Source organism: Muntiacus reevesi, chromosome 1, assembly GCF_963930625.1.
Source record: "Muntiacus reevesi chromosome 1, mMunRee1.1, whole genome shotgun sequence".
NCBI classification, from domain to species: domain Eukaryota; kingdom Metazoa; phylum Chordata; class Mammalia; order Artiodactyla; family Cervidae; genus Muntiacus; species Muntiacus reevesi.
In genome coordinates this window covers 196,515,649-196,537,630 of record NC_089249.1, presented here as the reverse complement: position 1 = coordinate 196,537,630, position 21,982 = coordinate 196,515,649, and the positions used below count along the sequence as shown (strand labels likewise).

Genomic DNA, 21,982 nt, shown 5'->3' with positions numbered 1-21,982 from the left:
GATATATATAATTATTTTCTATTGAGACAGAGACATGTAATTTTCTATAATTTCCTATTGAAATATATATATATATATATAATTTTCTATGAGACAGATATATTTCTTTTGAGATAGAAAATACATACCATAAAGTGTGTAAAATGAATAAATCTTAAGAATATGGCTCACTGAATCTCTACCCATGTAACCACCACTCAGATCAATGTATAGAACACTTCCTTCATCACAGAAAGTTTTATTGGATGGCGCTGGTCATACCCACTGCTAGTCTGTCCTGTCTCCCAGAGGGAGCCACTTTCTGACCTCTATCAGCATAGATTAGTTTTGCCTGCCCTTTAACTTCATACAAATGAAGTTGTATAGCATGGACTCTCACAGAATATTAGTGTATCTGCTTGAAGCAGTCACTCGTTCTTTTTCACTGCTGTATGGTATTCCATGATATGGTTATTTCATGCTGTGTTTATCCATCTTGTTAAAGACATTGGGTATGTTGCCAATTTTTTGGCTCTCGTGAATAGAGCTGCTGTGAACATTCTTCAGCTACGACTCTGGGGACCTGTGTTTCACTTCTCTTGGTGATGTATTCGTGAGTGGAATTAGCTTTAGTGAATAGTGCCCAGCAGTTTTCCAAAGTGGGTTCCTACTAGTCATGCAGAAATGAGCTGTGGAGCCATGGTCACCCTTCCCATTTATACAAAAAAAATTTATTTTAGATGCTTTCTTATTAAAAACTTCTTCAAATTAAAAAAAAAAAAAATCCAGGAATCCAGATGTCTTCCAGTTGCTCCATATCCTTGCCACCACTTGGTATTGTCTGTCTTTTTAACTTAGCCATCCTGCCGGGTGGCGAGACTTGGGTTTGAAAGTCCTGGACTTTCACGGTATCATCCCCTCCCGTCTCCTCCCCTCCAGGCCTGCCCAAGATGGAGGTGTGTCAGGAATACTACGGGCTGCCCCCACCCCCTGGAGCCATTGGACCTTTTCTACGCCTCAACCCGGGAGACATCGTGGAGCTCACTAAGGCTGAAGCCGAACAGAACTGGTGGGAGGTATAGGTTGGGGCCTTGGGAATGACGGGGAAGGACCTGAACGTGGGGTCAGGGTGTAGGTGGCCTTGGGAGTGGGATCATGCTCCCACTGGACTCTGGCAATGGAAGTTTGCTCCGGGCAGGGTGACGTCTACGGGGATTTCTGGCCCTGACCTGGCCTATCTGGGCTGGTGGTATTTCCAGAAGTTGATACTGGTTAGTCCCTCTCTGGGTCATTCCAGGTCATGGAGAGATAGCCAAGCAGAGTGGCTATTGGGTGAAAGATGGATACACACAAGCAGGGTGGCTGCCTGTAACCTCTCTGTCCATCTCTCCCTTCCATCTTTTCAGGGAAGGAATACATCTACCAATGAAGTCGGCTGGTTTCCCTGCAATAGGGTCAAGCCCTATGTGCATGTGAGTGCCTCAGTCTGGTTGGAGTGAGGGCACGGGGGTGCAGAGAGGGTCCTGTGAGGGTGGGCAGCACTGAGGGGAATGCTCCTGAGATCAGGAGGGGCTGTCCATCATGGCATGTCACTCCCTACCTTGCTGACTGAGCCCAGAGAGAGGTTCACCCTGGGAAGGATGGCCAGTCCTTTTCTCCTTGGTTCTTTTTATGTTTTACATTTCAGTTTTTATTACATACACATGAACATATGATTTTTTAAAATTGACCTTTAATTTTGTCTTGGAGTATAGCCAGTGAACAATGTTGTGATAGCTTCCGGTGGGCAGAAAAGGGACTCAGTCATACATATACATGTATCCATTCTCCCCCAAACCCTGCTCCCATCCAGGCTGCCACATGACATTGAGCAGAGTTCCCTGTGCTATACAGCGGATCCTTGTTCGTTATCTATTTTAAATATAGCAGGGTATACATGCCCCTCTCAAAATTCCCAACTCTCCCTTTCTCCCATCCTTTCCTCAGCAACCATAAGTTTATTCTCTAAGTTCCTGTGACTCTGTTTCTGTTTTGTAAATAAGTTCATTTGTATCATGTCTTTTTAGATTTAGCATAAAATGGATGTCATATGATGTCTCTGCTTCTCTGTCTGACTTCTTTCACTCAGTATGGCAAACTCTGTGCTTGGTTGCTCAGTCATGTCTGACTCTTTGTGACCCCATGGACTGTAGCCCGCAGGCTCCTCTGTCCATGGGGATTCTCCAGGCGAGAATACTGGAGTGGGTTGACATGCCCTCCTCCAGGGGCTCTTCCCAACCCAGGAATCGAACCTAGGTCTCCCACATTACAGGTGGATTCTTTACCATCTGAACCACCAGAGAAGCCAATCTCTAGTTCCATCTACATTGCTGACAAGGCATTATTTTATTCTTTTCAATGGCTGGGTAGTATTTCATTTTATGTGCGTATCACATCTTCTTTGTCTGTTCCTCTGACAATGGACATTTAGGCTGCTTCCATGTCCTCGCTATTGTAAACAGTGCAGTGGTAAACATTGGGGCACGTGTATCCGTTTGGACCACGTTTTTGTCTGTATATGTGCCTAGGAGTGGGATTTCAGAGTCATATGGTAGCTGTATTTTTAGTTTTTTAAAGAACCTCCATCCTTGATTCTTCTTGTATGAAGATCTTCTCCATCACCTGGGGAAGGAACAGGGGTTCAGAAGGCTGGCCAACCCCTGCATTCCTTCAGAGGCACCAAATAGAGTCCTCTATGGGGTCACATCCCCTGTGCCTCCTTCTGCAGGGAGCAGACCTGCCCACCCCTCTGCCTGGCGCTTGTCTTTCTTCACCTGTTTCCCACTCTCTTGATTTCCCCATCTTGATAATGACTTCAAATCTTCCCCACTCTCCCCAAACCTCATTCTTCCTCACTACCCCACTGCCCATTTTGTAGCCCTCATAGGAGCCTGCAGAGACAAATGGGAGACAATAGCCTCCCATTTTTTTTGCTTTCATTTTATGTAATTTCAGACTCCCAGAAAAGTCATGAGAATAATGCAAAGAACTCCCATATATCTCTTAGTCAGACCACCAGTTGTTAACATTTTGTCTCATTGGCTCTGTCATCTTTCTCTGAACATTTTATTTATTTAGAAAATGTCTTATTATTTATTTTTTATTGAGACATTTCAAAGTAAGTTTACAGACACATTTCACATTTAATCTCTGAATACCTGCCAAGAACAGGAACCTTCTCTTGTATATTCCTAGTGTGACTTTTGAAAACATGAAATTCAGCATGGATATTCTATTATTATAAATTATCACATATTAGAAATTATAATGTATAAATTATATATTATGTAATTCAGAGTATGTATTTGCACTTTACCAATTTTCCAGAAAATATCTTTTCCTTTTTTTTTCTTTGGCTTGGGGTCCTTTCTCCGCTGTGGAGTTGCATTATGAATTTTTAACTCCATTATTCTTCCTAAGTTATTAGCTGATATTCTATTGTAAAAAGGACTTCCCTGGTGGCTCAGACGGTAAAGTGTCTGCCTACAATGAAGGAGACCTGTGTTCAATCCCAAGGTCAGGAAGATCTCCTGGAGAAGGAAATGGCAACCCACTCCAATATTCTTGCTTGGAAAATCCCATGGACGTAGGAGCCTGTTAGGCTACAGTCCATGGGGTCCCAAAGAGTTGGACAAGACTGAGCAACTTCACTTTCACTTTCACTTATTGTAAAGAACTGTCTCTTCTATGTATCTGTGCATTATGTATGTATGTATCTATCAATCAATCATCTTTGTATCTATGAATCTGTCAGTCACCTGCATATCTATGTATCTGTGTGTCTATCCATCTATCCGTCTGCATCTATGTATCAATTATCTATGGATCTATCTAATAATCATCTATATATTTATCTGTGTATCTATGTAGCAATCATCTGTGTGTCTATGTACTTGTGTATCCATGCATTATCTATGTATCTATCTATATATCCATCTCTGTCTCTATCAGTCATTTATGTATCTAATTATCATCTCTGTATTTATCTATGTATCTGTTAATCATCTATGTGTCTATCTGTGTATCTGTGTGTTATCTATCTCAGGAAATGTTCCTGGATTTTTATTTTAATGTTGTCCTGGCCTGGACCAGTGGGCTTAGGGCTTCCCTGGTGGCTCAGAGAGTAAAGCGTCTGCCTGTAATGCGGGAGGCCTGGGTTTGATCCCTGGGTGGGGAAGGTCCCCTGGAGAAGGAAATGGCAACCCACTCCGGTCCTGTTTCCTGGAAAATTCCATGTATGGAGGAGCCTGGTAGGCTATAGTCCATGGGGTCGCAAAGAGTTGGACATGACTGGGCAACGTCACTGGTTCACTGGACCAGTGGGAGCCCCTTCAGCCTGGCTCCTCTGTCCTTTTGACATAACCTCATTGTTCTCTGAGCCCTTCCTTACTGTTTAGGACAGGAGCAGGCTGCTCTTGTACTTTTTCTGCCCCAATCTTGGAATCAACCATTTTTCCAAGGAGCCAGGATCCTTTCCATGGGACTTGGCATTCACATGTCAAGATCTGAATGTCTTTCCAGTTTCTGCCTACACACGTTGCTGCCTCTTTAAAGCTGATTCATCTGGGAGGGGTGGACTGATCTCTCCCACTGGATTCTGGGGCTGTATTTCCAGAGAAGAGCACAGTGCCTGGCACATAATAGACCCCCAATACATGACAGTGGAATGAATGAATGCAGTGTCCTGAAGTCTGCTGCCACGCTGAACCCTTTTCCCTAAGTCTCCGTCTCTGTTTGTGTCCCCAGGGTCCCCCTCAGGACCTGTCCGTTCATCTCTGGTGAGTAGAACCATCTTTCTTATTTTCAGCTTGGGGTGCTTTGGGGTGGATGTTTGGGCTGGACATTGGGGTGCCACAAGGGGCTGCAAAGAAGTCAGTTATTCATTCTTCAAACTTTGGGCATTAACTACTGGGTCCAGCCCTCCACTGGGGGCTGCTGAGGAGAGAGCACAGACCAAAGAGGGTCCTTGACTTTGGGATATTAGGTTCTAATGGAAAGAAAATGACGGTGACAATATAATGGGAGCTACTTCTCCCTCTCCCCCTGCCTTCTTTTGAGAACCTACTGCTTAGAGCACAGTGAGGGATGGAGGTTTATGCTGTTGCTTCGGAGCCCACTGACTTTGGTTCCAATCCTGACTCTAACATAATCCAGCTGTGTGACCTTTAGCCAGTAACTCAGCTTCTCTGTGCTTCAGCTCTCCTTCCTGGAAAACAGAGTGGTAACAATATCTGATTCATAAGGCTGTTAAGAAGTTTCCATGAGCCTGTAAAGCGCTAAGCTCTATTCCTGACATGCAAAAAGCACTTTATTATCTGTTCTTATTAGCATTAACTGTTATGACCACATTTCATCCATTGTAAAATGCATATTTTACCCTCTTACTGTTTAACGCCTCTGGCATTGGAATGGCTCTTACAATCAGTGGTGTCTCAGTTCTTCTGCCTAATTTTATGGGTGCATGTGCACGCTAAGTTGCTCAGTCGTGTCAGACTCTGTGACCTCATGGACTGTAATCTGCCAGGCTCCTCTGTCCAGGCAAGAATCCTGGAATGGGTAGCCATTCCCTTCTCCGGGCAGATTCTTTACCATCTGAGCCACCAGGGAAACCAGTAATTTTTATTTCGTAATTGCCTGTGAAAGCATGGTGCATTTTACAATGATTGATATCTTAGACTTGACGCACTGTGGTATTGTTTTTATGACCACTGTGTCAGCATTTTAAGGGCAATTCTTGTATTAATGCTTTGAGTGCATACTCTTCTTAATCTCTTTCTGCAACGGAGGAAACCGAGACCCAGACAGCAGCAAGTAACTTGTTCAGTGTCACAAAGCAAGGAAGTCAAAGAGGTGGGATTCGGACCCAAGTCTGCAGGACTTCAAAGCCCAACCTTATTACACAGCCTTATTACAACGCTCCCGTGTGGTGAACACCCACCACGTATGAGGTGCTTCAACTGCGTCTTTGCCTTTTGTCAAAAATGCTCCTCTGTGATGGGCAGTTTTATCTCCTCTTTTCAGAGAAGGCGATTAGGGCTCAGAGGAGCACACTCAGTTCCTGAGGTCACGGGGCAGCTGGGTGGCAGACCCAGGGTTTAAACTCTGCTCACCTGAGGCAGGGTGCTCACTATCCCTGCCCTGTCAGATGTGGTCAGGTGAGGCCACCACGGCCGGACCTGGGGTCAGGAGAGAGAGACCCTGACTTTGGGTGCAACAGGATTGAAGGGGGTGCCCAAAGCTCAAACTTTGAGAGCCATGCTCTTCTTTTTTTGAGAGCCACACTCTTTTAATGTGATGTTTTATCAAACAAAAGCAAAGAATAAAAAAACAACTATGATGGGCAAACTATCAAAACTGTAAATCACTACAGGATATGACAGCGCTGGGAGTAGGGAGAGGTGAATTGTGGTCAGCCAGGCACGTGCAGAGTCAGATCTTGTCCTTATGTAAAGTTTCGGCAGTTTATTCACCATGGATTTTTTAAAATTTAGTTTCAAAATTGAGGTAAAATTCACATGACATAAAACTCACCATTTAAAATGGCATTTATGTTATTATTTACACTTATATTACATATTCACATTTATCAAGATAATTGTATATTGCATAATGTAGCTAGTTATATATTACAAAATATATAATTAATACACATTAGGTTATATGTTTATATTATGGGAAGCCCTGGTGGCTCAGCAGTAAAGAATCTGCCTGCTAATATTTGACAAATGCAGGAGATGTGGGTTTGATCCCTGGGCCAGGAAGGTCCCCTGGAGAAGGAAATGGCAACCCACTTCAGTATTCTTGCCTGGGAAATCCCATGGACAAAGAAGCCTGGCCAGCTGTAGTGCATGGGATTGCAAAGAGTCAGACATGATTAATCGACTTAACAACAACAAAAATGTATGATTAACATATATTATTTATGTTATATTCACACTTAGAGCATATAGGCATATTCACACATATATTATCTGTAATTATGGTATATAATATAAATTGTTATATATTTACATACACATTCATTTTATATATAAAAATAATTCATATTTATATCATAAATGCATTATCTATAGTGTATATTATTTATGTTATATACTAATTCCATATGTAATGTCTATAATTATATAGTATATAATTAATATATATTACTTGTTATATATTAATGTTTATATTTATAGCATAAACACATTGACATCATATTTTATATCACTTATAATTATATGTTATCTATATTAATGTATATTAATGTATATTTAGTGTATATTTAATGCTAATGTATATTTTAATGTTATATTCTTAAATTTATGCTATTAATATATTCATATTCTTGCTGATACATTATATATAATTATATATTAGCTATAATTAATATATATTATTTCTGTTGTATATTTGCACTTACAGCATAAATATATTCATAGTCACATCTTTCTTTATTTTTCACATTTATATTAAATGATATTTAGTACATTCACAATGGTATGCAACCAGCAGCTCTCTCTAGCTCTGAAACATTTTCATTACCCCCAAAAGAAATGCCCCCCTTGTTAACAGGGACCCTCCCCAAGCCCTGACAGCCGTGAACACACTTTCTGTCTCCATGAATTTGCCAGTTCTGGGTGTTTCATATAAATGGAATTTTACACTGTGTGCCCTTTGTGACTGGCTTCTCCCACTCAGCACCACGTTTTCAGGGTTCATTCACCTTATAGCACTTAATCAGTACTTCATTCCTTTGTATGGCTGCTTTTGCGATTTAGAAAATATTGAAGTGCTGCTTATTTTCTTTGTTATTACTTGTTTGTTGTTATTTACCCTGATGACTGAGTTTTTTGGCTTGCCCTTTAATTTTTGTACCTGAGGCTGTGTCTCACTCTCCTCATCCTATTTCCATCCTGGTGACCACAAAGATGGGCAGACAGTGGACACTCAGTAAATACCTTTCCAGAAATGCCAAATTTCAGAGTAAAAGGAAAAAAAACCCACAGCTGTTTTCCTATACTCATATTCTCAATAGTTCTGAAACCAAATGTGTGGTGGTTTTTTTTTTTTTCTCCACACCTAATAATTCTCTAATTCTACAGACACCAGCTTGGGTGTGCTACAATTCAATTCAATTCTGACACTATTTGTCTGGAGTTAGCGACAAATCCCATAGATTAAGGTCTCGGCCTCTAGCTTGGTTTACCTAGCTCACATGGTAAAAAACATCCGTGTGCAGTGCAGGAGACCTGGGTTCAGTCCCTGGATTGGGAAGATCAGCTCGAGAAGGAGATGGCAACCCACTCCAGTATTCTTGCCTGGAGAATCCTGTGGGCCGAGGAGCCTGGTGGGCCACAGTCCACAGAGTTGCAAAGAGTCGGACACGTCTAAGTGACTAACACGCTTCAAGAGATACCCCTCCACTTTAGGTGACAATCACAAGCCTGGGTCACCCAGACTTCTAATCCACCAGCTACAAATGGGGGCTTCCCATAGCCCCCTCCTTGGGTTTGATAATTTGCTAACACAAACTCCAAGAACTTGTAGAAATAGTTTCCTTACTAGACTACCTGTTTATCATCAAAGGATTCCAATCAGGAAGAGTCAGCTGGAAGAGTTGCTTGGGGCAAGGTGCGGGGAAACGGGACGGGGCTTCCATGCTCTCTCTGGCCTTGCAACTGCCCACCCCACCCCCAGTATCTCTCTGTGCTCACCAACCTGGAATCTCTCCAGACACTTTGGTTGGGACTTCCCTGGTAGTCCAGTGGTTAAGACTTTGCACTTCCCATGCAGAGGGCACAGGTTTGATCCCTGGTCAGGGAAGTAGGATCCCATATGACGTGGTGGTGGTTGGGAATCCCCACACCACTCCCCCCACCCCCCGCAAAAAAAAAAATCACAACTATTTGGTTGGAGTTCGGTTGAGGCATCTTCATATAGGCAAGATTGATTAAATTATGGGTCATTGGTGATGGACTCAACCTCCATCTTCGCAGATGTGGCGGTGGGGCAGGGCTGAAAATTTCAAGCCTCTAATCACATGGTTCTTCTGACTACTAACCCTCATCCTGAGGCTATTAAAGAGCCCCCAGGGGCTTCCCTGGTCTAGTGGCTAAGACTCCAAGCTCCCCATGCAAGGGGCCTGAGTTCGATCCCTGGTCAGGGAACTAGATCCCACATGCAGCTACTAATTTGCAAGCTGTGACGAAGACGGATGATCCTACATGCCTCAACTAAGACCCAGGGCAGCCAAGTAAATAAAAGTCAATACTAAAAAAAAGAAGAGCCCCAATCAGCTTATTAGCATACAAAAAGACACTTAATGGGCTTCCCTGGTGGTTCAGAGGTAAAGAACCTGCCTGCCAATGAAGGAGACACGGGTTAGATCCCTGATCTGGGAAGATCCCACCTGCTGTGGAGCAACTAGGCCTGTGTGCCCCAACTCCTGAGCCCCTGTGCCACAGCTAGAGAAAAGTGTACACAGCAACAGAGACCCAACACAGCCAAAAATAGAAATAAACACAAATTTTAAAAAGACATATTGGAGATTGCAAAGGTCTTAGGAGCTATGTGCCAGGAAAGGGTGGAAAGCACAGAGAACAAATATATTTCTTCCTGTATCGCACTGAGACACAGCTACACCCAAAGGATTGTGTTGTCTCCCGCAATCCAGTTGTGAAAGCTTGGGTGTGCCTTACACGTGTCTAATGCCCACTGCCTCCCCTAGGTGTACCCATCAGAGTGATGTGAACCTCTCTTCTTGGTATGTCTTACAGGTACGCTGGCCCCATGGAGCGAGCCGGGGCGGAAAGCATTCTCACCAACCGCTCGGATGGGACATTCTTGGTGCGGCAGAGGGTGAAGGATGCCGCAGAATTTGCCATCAGCATTAAGTAATTTCTTCTTCCCTGGCCCGTTTCCCCTTGTGGGCTGAGCACTTCAGGTGCTTAGGATGTAACCATTCGGGTATTGTGTCCGGGGGCTCTGAAGAGCTCTAGTACCAGTCCTTTATGTCTCAGCGCAGGAAGAGAACTCAGCGAGAGGCAAAGTGAGAGATAAGAAGTGACTTACTAGGATAGGATGCTTGTGAGGTTTACCAACGGGCGGGCCAGAAATGCTGTGCCCTGAGGACTCACCGGCCTACAATTTCATAAGCCAAGGAAAAGTGGGGAGGGGGAAGAGAACTTCTTTGACTTTCTTGAATAGATAGATGTCATGCTTCCAGCATCAGCTCCTCCTCCCCCAGGTTGAGTAGAGGAGTTTCTTGTCCCTGTGTGGTCCGCCAATTATTCTTCTTGTGTGCAGAGAGCATGTCCTAGGATTCATTAACTTACTGAGTTCACGGGGCAGGAGGAGGGGCTCATGTCACCATTTTTTAATTGTTTTGGGGCATGTCCCGAGCCTCTGTTACATGGTTATGTGACTAAGCAAGCCTGCTTGGTTTTGTGGTTAAGCAAATCTTCTTTCTTGAGTAATCATTAACTTACAGGGGTCTCCCATATTTTTCTATTTACAATCCCCTAGTGGGATTGACTGTTTAATCACCTACTTGTCCCTTTATTCTGTCCCTGTCAAGATGATTGACTATTGTACGTTAACAATAGTCACTTTTTATTGAGCTCCTGTAGGGGCCTGTGTGTTTTTAATTTTTGTTTTTTATTTTTTTTTCATTGATTGGTAACCCACAGAAAAAAGATAAGCTTCTTAAGCAAGGCTCTAAGGGGACATTAAGCATATTCTTTGTTGTTCAGTGGCTATGTAGTTTCTGCCTCTTTGTGACCCCATGGACTGCAGCACACCAGGCTTCCCTGCCCTTCACCATCTCTCGGAGTTTGCTCCAACTCATGTCCATTGATTGGTGATGCCCTAAGAGGCAGAAATGCAGTCTGGACCCAAGTCTTGCGGACCCTGGCTGCCCTGCCTTTTTGTTTGTCTTGGGTGCAGCTTCTTTCTTGTGGTGACTCGTTTCCTTGTTGGTTTTTTCATTTTGTCTTGTGATGATAAGTGGGGCTTTCCCCATGGGTATCTTTGCTGCTTGGGTCTCCAGAGATTTTGCATTTGCTTCCGTTGGGAATCACCAACAAGTTTACTTCTTTTTCAGATTGAAATAGTTTTGTTTAATTCCTTAGTTTCCCAGTCTATGCAGGTGGTTTAAGTATAAATGCTAAACCCATAAGAAGGTGAGGTTAAGGTGAGGAATTCTTAAGTGTAACTTTTCTATTTTGAGTGTGAGACAAACAGACTCAAATGGTCCCTGCTGTACTGATGGGTGGAGTTTTTCTAGAACACTTTTTTCCCCCTGAGAATGGAGCTTTTTGACTTGACAGTCCAGCCTTTTGAGATGAGGGTGGGTCTCAGTGCCCAACTCTCTACCCAACAAGGACACAATAACTCATCTCATATTTCTATGTGATCAGGATGTACGCTCTAGGGAATTCCCTGGTGGTCCAGTTGGGGCTGCCCTGCCTGCAATGCGGGAGACCCAGGTTCGATCCCTTGGTCAACAACACCCCCTGGAGAAGGAAATGGCAACTCACTCCAGTATTCTTGCCTGGAGAATTCCGTGGACAGGGGAGCCTGGTGGGCTACAGTCCATGGGGTCACAAAGAGTTGCACACAACTGAGCAGCTAACAGTTTTACTTTCCAATGGTTAGGACTACTGAGGGCCCGAGTTTGATCCCTGGTTGAGGAACTGAGATCCTGGAAGCTGCCTTGTACAGCCAAAATTGAATTGACACATAATTTTAAGTTTCATCCTCATTTTGTCCTTTGGGGGATTTCCCTTCTTTTTTTTTTTAAGAGTTCAGCATTCTTTTCTCAGCATTTCTAGGGGTTTTTAGAAGTAGGAGATTTTTTTTTTTTTTTGGTTATCTAGTTCTTCATGTAGACAGAACCATTCCTGCCAATTCATGTCTCTTCCGGGTCCTTACTAGTCTGTGGTCTGCCATATTGGTGGAAATGAATTCCCCTCTCCTACATCCTTTAGATTCTATGGTCCTTTGTATTGGTGGAAGTGGAGATTTCATCCAATCTGTTCTAGAAGGATGCCTTGCTTACAGAGTCCATTTGATTTCTAAACAACCTTGAGTTAAGGAAGATGATTCCTATTACACAGGGGAAGAAATGAAGGCTTAGAACAAGTCTCCAGGGAAGGGATTCTGTTGGGTTCCAGTGGTCACCCCTTCCCTCCAGTAGCCAAGTACCCTTCTTCCATGGTTGGGGGCGGGTATTGCCTGGGGCTGAGACACGATAGGAAACGGGCCTAAATTTCCCGATTCAGCTCTCAGGGACATCTTGCTTTCTTTCCCTGAATGCAGGTATAATGTTGAAGTCAAGCATATTAAAATCATGACAGCAGAAGGACTGTACCGGATTACAGAGAAGAAAGCTTTCAGGGGGCTTACGGTAAGGGTCAATCTACTCCTAACCCCAATCTTTCAGAGTCTAAGTTGGATCCTTTCTGAGGCTCCACCTTAGGACCCCTTTTCCTCCATCCAAAATAACCGCTCCAAGAGGCACTATGGAGCAACTGGCTTTAAACTTGTTTTTCTAATCACCAACAACAAGAATAATAATAATAACAACAGTAGCTGCAGTGGTCATTTGCAAAGCACTTGTTGAGTGCCAAACATATTATCACTAGGACTGCAGGTCATTTGCTCAGCTCTGAGTTCCCATTTCACAGATGGGGGAAACTGAGGTTTAGTTCTCATCTGGTATCATAGAATGGCAGAGTCTCTGTTTTTGTCAGACATCCAAGAGTAAGTGTCTTTTTGCAAGGCAGAAATAGAGACACAGATATAGAGAACCAATGTATGGACACCAACCTGGGAAAAGGGGAGCGGGATAGGTTGGGAGATTGGGACTGACATGTATACCCTAATATGTGTGAGACAGAAAACTAATGACAGCCTGCTGCATAGCACAGGGCACTCTACTTAATTAATGCTCTGGTGACCTAAATGGGAAGGAAAGCCAAAAAAGAGGGGATATATATATATATATATATATATATATATATATATATATACATACATACATAGAGCTGATTCATATTGCAGTATAGCAGAAATGAACACAACATTGTAAAGCAACTATACCCCAATTTTAAAAGATTTAGCTCTCCTTAATCTGTTTAAGGATCACTTCATGGAGAATCCAGAGGCCTGCAAGTGTTTTTGCTTCTATTTGTTGCCATGCAATTTTGGACTATCTTTTAGACCTCTTAAGCCCATGGATAAGGCTCATGGATCCTACCCGTGGTCTGTGGATCCTTGAGGAGCTTTGAATTGTCTGGAAAAAAATCTAGAATTTTGCATATATCTGTGTTTTTTTTTTTTTTTTTTTTTTGAGGAAGGTGTCTCAAATTCCATTTGAGCTTCAAACAGATCCTTAACTCCTCCAAAGGTTAAGGACTATTCACTCATTCCACATATATTTTTCTTCCCCAAACTTTTTATTCTGAAAATTTTTCCTCCCTCTATTTTTTTATTTCTGAAAAACTGCTGGAATAGCATCATGAATATTTGTGGGCCTTTCACCTGGTTTTACTGATTGGTTGTTAATATTCCTCTTTTGCTTTCTTTCTCTCCCTCTCTGCCTCTACACATGCACACACACACACACACTTATTTTGCACTATTTAGGAGTAATTCGCAGATATCAAGATCCTTCCTATAATTTAGTAAAATGGTACTGATGAACCTATTTGCAGGGCAGTATTAGAGATGAAGACATAGAGAGCAGACTTGTGGACAGAGTGGGGGAAGGAGAGGGTGGGACGAATTGAGAGAGTAGCATGGAAACATACACATTACCACGTGTGTGTGTGCTAAGTCGCTTCAGTCATGTCCAGCTCTTTACAACCCCATGGACTGTAGCCCACCAGGCTCCTCTGTCCATGGGATTCTCCAGGCAAGTATACTGGAGTGGGTTGCCATGCCCTCTTCCAGAACCATGTGGAGAATAGATAGCTAATGGGAAGTTGCTTTATAACACAGGGAGATCAACCCGGTACTCTGCGATGGCCTAGACAGGCGGGAAGGGGTAGAAGGGGCAGGGAGATTCGAGAGGGCGGGGACATATGTACGCTTAGAGCAGATTCACATTGTTATATGGCAGAAACCAGCACACCATTGTAAACAATTATCCTCCAATTAAAAATAACTTTTAAAAATTCTTCCTGTAAGTACTTTAGCATGCGTATCTGAAGAGCCAAGACAATTGTTTTCCCCTCACCACCATTTCATTATCACAGTCAGGGAGTTGAACATTGATACAAAATTATTACCTAATACAGAACATTCTCCAAGCTCCCTCATGGCCCCAGTTATGTTTATTACAGCCTTTTCGTCCCCAGCATGTAATCAGGGGAATCACGCACTGCATTCATCTCCTTCGTGTGTCTCTTAATTTGCGAGAGCTCCCCAGTCTTTTATTTATTTCTTTGGTCTTTCATGACGTTGACGTTTTTTGTCTGTTTGTTTTCCAAGTGAGGGAATGTGTTAATCCAACAAAAATGAAATAAACAACCAGAGTTTTGAGTGTTTTTTCACACTTGTAATGAACTGGAAAAAAGTTTCAATTACATAAAACAACCATATTCTGTAAAAAAAAAAAAAGCCACCCCCAACACCCATGACATTGGCATTTTTTTTTTTAATTTTTTTATTTTTCAGGGGGTTTTGTCATACATTGATATGAATCAGCCATAGAGTTACACGTATTCCCCATCCCACCTCCCTCTCCACCAGATTCCTCTGGGTCTTCCCAGCCCACTAGGCCCGAGCACTTGACTCATGCCTCCCACCTGGGCTGGTGATCTGTTTCACCATAGATAATATACATGCTGTTCTTTCAAAACAACCCACCCTCACCTTCTCCCACAGAGTTCAAAAGTCTGTTCTGTACTTCTGTGTCTCTTTTTCTGTTTTGCATATAGGGTTATCGTTACCATCTTTCTAAATTCTGTATATATGTGTTAGTATACTGTAATGGTCTTTATCTTTCTGGCTTACTTCACTCTGTATAATGGGCTCCAGCTTCATCCATCTCATTAGAACTGATTCAAATGAATTCTTTTTATCGGCTGAGTAATATTCCACGGTGTATATGTACCACAGCTCCCTTATCCATTCATCTGCTGATGGGCATCTAGGTTGCTTCCATGTCCTGGCTATTATAAACGGTGCTGCGATGAACATTGGGGTGCACGTGTCTCTTTCAGATCTGGATTCCTCAGTGTGTATGCCCAGAAGTGGTATTTATTTTTAATTGAAAGATAATTGCTTTATAGTATGGTATTGGTTTCCGCCAAACATCAGGCTTCCCTGATAGCTCAGTTGGTAAAGAATCCGCCTGCAACGCAGAAGGCCCCGGTTCAATTCCTGGCTTGGGAACATCTGTTGGAGAAGGGATAGGCTACCCACTCTAGTGTTCTGGCCTGGAGAATTCCATGAACTGTATAGTCCATTGGGTTGCAAAAAGTCAGACACGACTGAGCAACTTTCACATATTCACAAAGAGACCAGCCTTTGGCTGCTACACTCTATCCCTTATCCTAGGACTGAAATCTGTATCTGTCCTTTTCTAGCTGTATGACCCTGAATGAGCCTTCTCTGTGACTCAGTTTCTCCATCTATAAAATAGGGGACTCATCAATGTATTTACCTCCCATGATTATTAAGAGATTTTAAGAAATATTTATTTTTTAAAACTGAAAAAAAAAAAAAACTGGGGCTGTGTCTTCATTACTGTGTGGGCTTTTCCCTACTTGCCCCAGGCAGGGGCTAGACTCTAGTTGAGGTGCGCAGGCTTCTCCTGGTGGCGGCTTCTCTTGCTGCAGCGCATGGGCTCTCAGGCTCGTGGGCTTCAGTAGTTGTGGCTCATGGGATCAGCACTTGCAGCCCCTGGACTCTAGAGCAGTCTAGAGCTCAGTAGTCATGGCGCAGGGATTTCAGTGGCATGTGGGATCCGCCTGGATCAGGGATGGAACCCATGTCTCCTGCACTGGCAAGCAGACTCTTTACCACTGAGCCACCAGAGAAGCCCCTAAATATTTATTTTTAATTAGTGGATAATTGCTTTACAATGTTGTGTTGGTTTCTGCGATACAATAATGTGAATCAGCCATAAATATACATATATCTCCTCCCCCTTGAGCCTCCCTTCCACCCCTCTAGGTTATTAAGAGATTTTGATGATGTGTGGTTGCACACTGACCAGCACACAGTAGTTGCTTAATAAATAGCATTTATTATTATTACAATTATTTGTAAAAATAGAGCTCTTGACACCCAGAGGGTGGGGTGGGGGGGGTTGGTTTTGGTGAATTGGTTGTCGAGCAAGTTGATTCTTTGGTAAGTTTATCATGAAACAAACTGGATATTAGGAGAACTGTCTTGAGACAATGTGATTTCTTCCCCATAAAATGGTCCTGGCCTCTGGGAAGGGAGTGAGCTCCCTGTGATGGGGAGCTTTCAAGGAGTCTGTTGCCAGGGAGCGCAGAAGTGGGGCCTGTTTCACGCAAGGAGTTGAGTGTGGTTCCTTCCAGCTCTGCCTCCCTCCCTTGCGGGCTGGCCCTCTGGAAGAGCATCTGTCCTGCTGCTCTCTTTCTAGGAGCTGGTTGAATTCTACCAGCAGAACTCTCTGAAGGATTGCTTCAAGTCGCTGGACACCACTCTGCAGTTCCCCTTCAAGGAGCCCGAGAGGAGAGCCATCAGCAAACCAGCAGGTAGGAGGCCTGCAGATGGGGGCCCGCAGTGCCAGCTCCTTCCCGTTGTGGAGGGACCGTGCGGGGATGCGGAGGACATTGCTTCCAGTGGGCGTGGAAAGAACCTGAACTCCTTCCCACTTCCAATTTGTCCCTTTGCTCCTGAGAGATCTGCATATCCATTTGTTTGGATGAAAGGGGTTACTTTCGTATTTGGGAAAATGAGAATACAAGAAACCAGAAGGGTGCTCATCTGTATCTTTTAAGCCTTTAATTTTGTATTAATATCAGGCATTAATCAGTATCGATAACCTTCTCCTGGGCTTCCCTGGTAGCTCAGATGGTGAAGAATCTGCCTGCAATGCAGGAGACCTGGGTTCCATCCCTGGGTTGGGAAGAGCCCCTGGAAAAGGGAATGGCTACCCACTCTAGTATTCTTGTTGGGATAATCCCATTGATAGAGGAGCCTGGCAGGCTACAGTCCATGGGGTCATACAGAGTCGGACACGACTGAGTGACTAAGACAACAATAAACTTTTTCCCACAGAAAGGCGAGATCTTTAGCACGCTCTTACTTCTGTTTTCTTTTGTATAGCTTACTCACCTGGTTTGTTGAAATTTTCTGGACTGTTGGCTATGGTTGAAAACAATCATGCCTTACATTTTAGGAATTCTTTCTTCACCACTGCATTTCAGTTTGCAAAATTGTTATCAAGCATTATTTAAACTGTCTGCATTTCTTATTTTCCATGTTTTCCTTTATTTTTAAAATTCCTTATTCTGATTCAAATTTTATTTTGCTGGAGTGCATTCTGGAGTACATTTAGTGGAAAAGTCACGTGGGTGGTGGAGTTTCTGAATTCTTACCTGTCCAAAAAATTTTTTAAGACGAATTTAAAAATCAATTATTAAAAAATAGATAAATAAATAAAAATAAAAATCAATTATTGTTCAAATGTTTGCCAATAAAATAACAATTCCCCACCGAAAAAACTATATTTTTGACAAAGCAACAGCAGCACAACATTAGGACTCTAAGATGAAAACTGTCATTATTCTCCTCACCCAGTCAGATGTTTCTGTCTGCACATTTCTTATTCGAAAATATATTCAGTCAGCCTAACTGCAGAAATACTGCAAACTAATTCTCTACAATATCACTTAATATTGTACTTTGAGAAGTTTTCCTGTGTCCCTTTTTCCCTTGTTTATCTTTCTCTCTCTTTTTCTTTTCTTGTTTCTTAAAAAAAAAAATACCATTTGTTTATTTATTTGGCTGTGCTGGGTCTTAGTTCGGCACATGGGATCTTCCATCTTCATTGTGACATCCAGGATCTTTTTAGTTGTGACGTGCAGGATCTTGAGTTGTGGCATGCGAACACTTAGTTGTGACATGTGGGATACAGTTCCCTGTCCGAGGATTGAACCTGGGCCCCCTGCATTGGGAGCACAGAATTTTAGCCCCTGGGTCACCAAAGGAAGCCCCTAGGTCACCAAAGAAAGCCCCTGTCCTTCTCTTTTTTTAACCCTTAGACCTCCTTAGTATAATTAATATTATCTAGAATGAAAATTTCCACATCTTTCTTCTGTTTCTCTTACTGTGAATATATGTGTGTTTGTTAGTCGCTCAGTCATGTCCAACTCTTTGTGACCCCATGGATTCTAGCCCAGCAGGCTCCTCTGTCCATGGAATTTTCCAGGCAAGAGTACTGGAGTGGGTTGCCATTTCCTCCTCCAGGGGATCTTCCCGACTCAGGGTCTCCTGCATTGCAAATAGTTCTTTACCATCTGAGCCACCAGGAAAGCATGAATAGACACAAAACATTTAAAAGATCATATAACTATATGGCTGATTCATGTCAATGTATGACAAAACCCACTGAAATGTTGTAAAGTGATTGGCCTCCAACTAATAAAATAATATTAAAAAAAAAAAAAAAAAAAAAGTAAAAAAAAAAAAAAAAAAAAAAAAAAAGATCATATAAGGTATTATCTTCTAAATTTGCATGCTGGTTGGGCTGGAAGAATGATTCTGGGAAGACAGCTGTATTCCCTCAGAACACAGGGCGCCCAACACTCAGTGGAAAGAAGCACCGAGGGGTCCTTTATCCCAGCGATTTCTCCTGAGAGCATTGTCCTCTGCAGGTGGTGGGCGGGCAGGAGGGCTCTAATCGGGGCTATTTCCCACATCTGCTCTCTGCCTTACAGCCGGGAGCACCAAGTACTTTGGCACGGCCAAAGCCCGCTATGACTTCTGCGCCCGGGACCGATCAGAGCTGTCCCTCAAAGAGGGCGACATTATCAAGATCCTTAACAAGAAGGGGCAGCAGGGCTGGTGGCGAGGGGAGATCTACGGCCGGGTGAGTTGGGGCGGGGCTCGGCGGTCACAGTGGGGCTGTCCTGGGTGGTGCACTGGAGACGGTGGGCAGGGGGGAGTCCCTGGTTGGAAAGGAGGAAGGGACAGAGATTTCATGCATGCATCTTGCATTTATTTATTGAGCACCTACTATGTGCCATTCTGCTGGGTGCTGAGGAGGCACTGCCCTATGAAACTCATAGTTTAGTGGGAAGTGTAGAACTGTGAGCATGCCTTCGTAAGAGTGAGTGGGATGGGGATTCATAAGGCACCTTGGGAGCCCCCGGGGAACCCCTGACTCACCCTGGATGAGGTCAGGACACCTTCTGAGAGGCAAGCTGATCGCTGAGGGATGAGTAAAGTTAGCCAGGTAAAAAGGTCACACTGGGGGTGGGGAGGGGGGCCAGTGTGGGAAACTATTGCAAACAAACCATCATGTGCAAAGGCCCTGTGGTGAGAGAGTGAGTGGCATGTTTGGGGGAACCTGAAGGGAGGAGTTTGTCTTATTCACTTCAGTGTCACCAGTGCCTGGAACACAGACTGTCACATAGTAGTTGCTCAATATTTATTAAATGCATGAAGAGGCAGACCAACTCCTTTTGCCTGCTGTGTTCTTTGCTTGCATTTGGACTTTAAGGAGGGAACTCAAATTTTCTCAGAAAACTTTGCTTCTCTTTGCTTTTTATTTTTGTCTCACAAAGGCAGAGAGTCTTCTTTATTTCATCTGCTGATGAATTTCTAGTCTCCAGCATATTGCCCTTACTTGTATTAGTTTCTCAAAAAATACTTGTTGAATGAAGATAAGGACAGCAGTTAGGAGCTTAAATTCTACCAGAGGAAAACATGAAAAGTGACCTCTGGATAATTGCTTAGGAGAACAGTTTTAGGAACCATAGAGGGTAAATTTATTGTGCAATGGAGGACAAATAGGGTGTGAAGGAGCTTTCTGGGGTGTTTAGGAAGGTCTGGGCTATAAAGAATTCATCCACCCATCCATCCATCCATTGTTCTATCCATCCATCCATCCACCCACCCATCCATCCAGCCATCATTTCGTCCATCTGTACATTGTTCACTATTACATCCATCCATCCTTTGTTCATCCATCCATTCATTCTATCCATCCATCTTTCCAGCATCCATCCATCATCCATCCATCATTCCATTCATCCGTCATCCATCCATCTATCTTTTCAATATTTATTAAGTATCTACTGTGTTCCAGGAACTATTCTAGGTTTTTGGAACTCAGTGATGAATAAGACAGACAAAAATCCCTGTCCTGTTGTAGTGAAGGGAGGGGGAACAGAGAACAAGTCCATAAATAAGTAACATATATAATCAATTAGATGGTGAAAAGTGTTATGGAAAGTAGTAAGTGGGGGTAAAGAGTGTCGGGATGGGTGAGGTTTGCCAGCCTTAAATAGGATGGTTACAAGTCCTTACGGATAAGATGACACATGAGTAAAGGACAGGAGGAGGTACAGATGGTCAGCCGAGGGTGTATCTGGAGGAGGTACTTCCTGCTATAGGAGATGTGGCAGGTGCAAAGGCCCCGAGGCAGGAGGAAACCTGGCTGGTGTGTCAAGGAACAGCGGGAGGATGTGCAGAGAGGCCGCCCTGACCGCTTCCCTGTATCTTTCCAGGTTGGCTGGTTCCCCTCCAACTATGTGGAAGAGGACTATTCTGAGTACTGCTGAGTCTTGGCACATTGGCAGAGAGATGAGAGATTCCAGGCTCCAAGCCCAGGATGAACAGGCAGTGGGGCCAGGAGCTGGGACAGATCCTGGCGGGCTGAGAGTCTGCGATGGACTGTGGAGTGCTCGTGTCCAGCTGGCGGGGCTCCAGGGATGATGCCCTGCCATGGTTAATTTATAGCACATGGATTTCCTCTTGGGTCCCTTTGAGAAGGTGGGGCTCCAGGCAACCACTTTCAATAAAATGATGAATGGATGGACGGTGTCAGACCTGCAAGGGGAATGATGGGAGAGGGAGTCGGGAGAGACACAAGCCCCTTCACTGACTCCTGCTTTCCAGCCCTCTCACCTTTCTCTGTCATTTAAAGTAAGACCTCAAAGACTTAGAGAATGAACTTGTGGTTGCCGGTGGGGTGGGATGGTGGAGGGAGGATGGGAGGAAGGGATGGTTAGGGAGTTTGGGATGGATATGTACACACTGCTATATTTTAAATGGATAACCAACAGGGACCTACTGTGTATAGCACATGGAACTCTGCTCCTCAAGGTTACATGGCAGTCTGGATGGGAGGGGAGTTTGGGAGCGAATGGACACATGTGTATATATGGCTGGGTCCCTTCACTATTCACTTGAAATCATCACAACATTGTTTGTTAATTGGCTATACCCAAATAGAAAATTAAAAGTTTAGAATATAAAAACAAATAAAGACTGAAATCTGGAAATGGGACTCCTATGTGGCAGGAAAGAATTTTACATTCACAGATTGTTCAGTGACCCCAGGGACTGCAGTGCGCCAGGCTTCCCTGTCCTTCACCATCTCCTGGAGTTTGCTCAAATTCATGTCCATGGAGTCGGTGATGCTACCCAACCACCTCATGCTCTACTGTCCCCTTCTTCTCCTGCCCTCAATCTTTACAGCATCAGGGGCTTTTCCAATGAGTCAGATCTTCATTACAGAAGGCCAAAGTAATGGAGCTTCAGCTTCAGTATCAGTCCTTCCAGTGAGTATTCAGGGTTGATTTCCTTTAAGATTGACTGGTTTGATCTCCTTGCTGTCCAGAGTCCAAGACTCTTGCTGAAGAATCTTCTCAAGCACCACAATCTGAAAGCAAAAACTCCTCGACACTCAGCCTTCTTTATGATCCGACTCTCACGTCTGTATGTGACTACTGGAAAAACCGCAGCTTTGACCATATGGACCTTTGTCGGCAAA

At 43.6% G+C, this 21,982-nt stretch overlaps 1 protein-coding gene and 1 non-coding gene across 2 annotated transcripts in view; both read left to right on the top strand.

Annotated features, from left to right (window-relative positions):
* VAV1 (vav guanine nucleotide exchange factor 1) overlaps nt 1-21,465 on the top strand; it is a 63,798-nt gene extending 42,333 nt beyond the window's left edge. The window contains exons 20-27 of the mRNA XM_065933389.1: nt 919-1,055; nt 1,386-1,451; nt 4,765-4,796; nt 9,777-9,893; nt 12,319-12,406; nt 16,619-16,733; nt 18,921-19,072; nt 20,715-21,465. Of these exons, the coding sequence (XP_065789461.1) occupies nt 919-1,055; nt 1,386-1,451; nt 4,765-4,796; nt 9,777-9,893; nt 12,319-12,406; nt 16,619-16,733; nt 18,921-19,072; nt 20,715-20,768 (761 nt within the window). The 3' untranslated portion in view covers nt 20,769-21,465. The remainder of the gene's footprint in view (nt 1-918; nt 1,056-1,385; nt 1,452-4,764; nt 4,797-9,776; nt 9,894-12,318; nt 12,407-16,618; nt 16,734-18,920; nt 19,073-20,714) is intronic.
* TRNAG-UCC (transfer RNA glycine (anticodon UCC)) lies at nt 8,751-8,823 on the top strand. The gene has a single exon. It is a non-coding gene; the product is annotated as a tRNA-Gly (tRNA).
* Nucleotides 21,466-21,982: the final 517 nt, after the last annotated feature.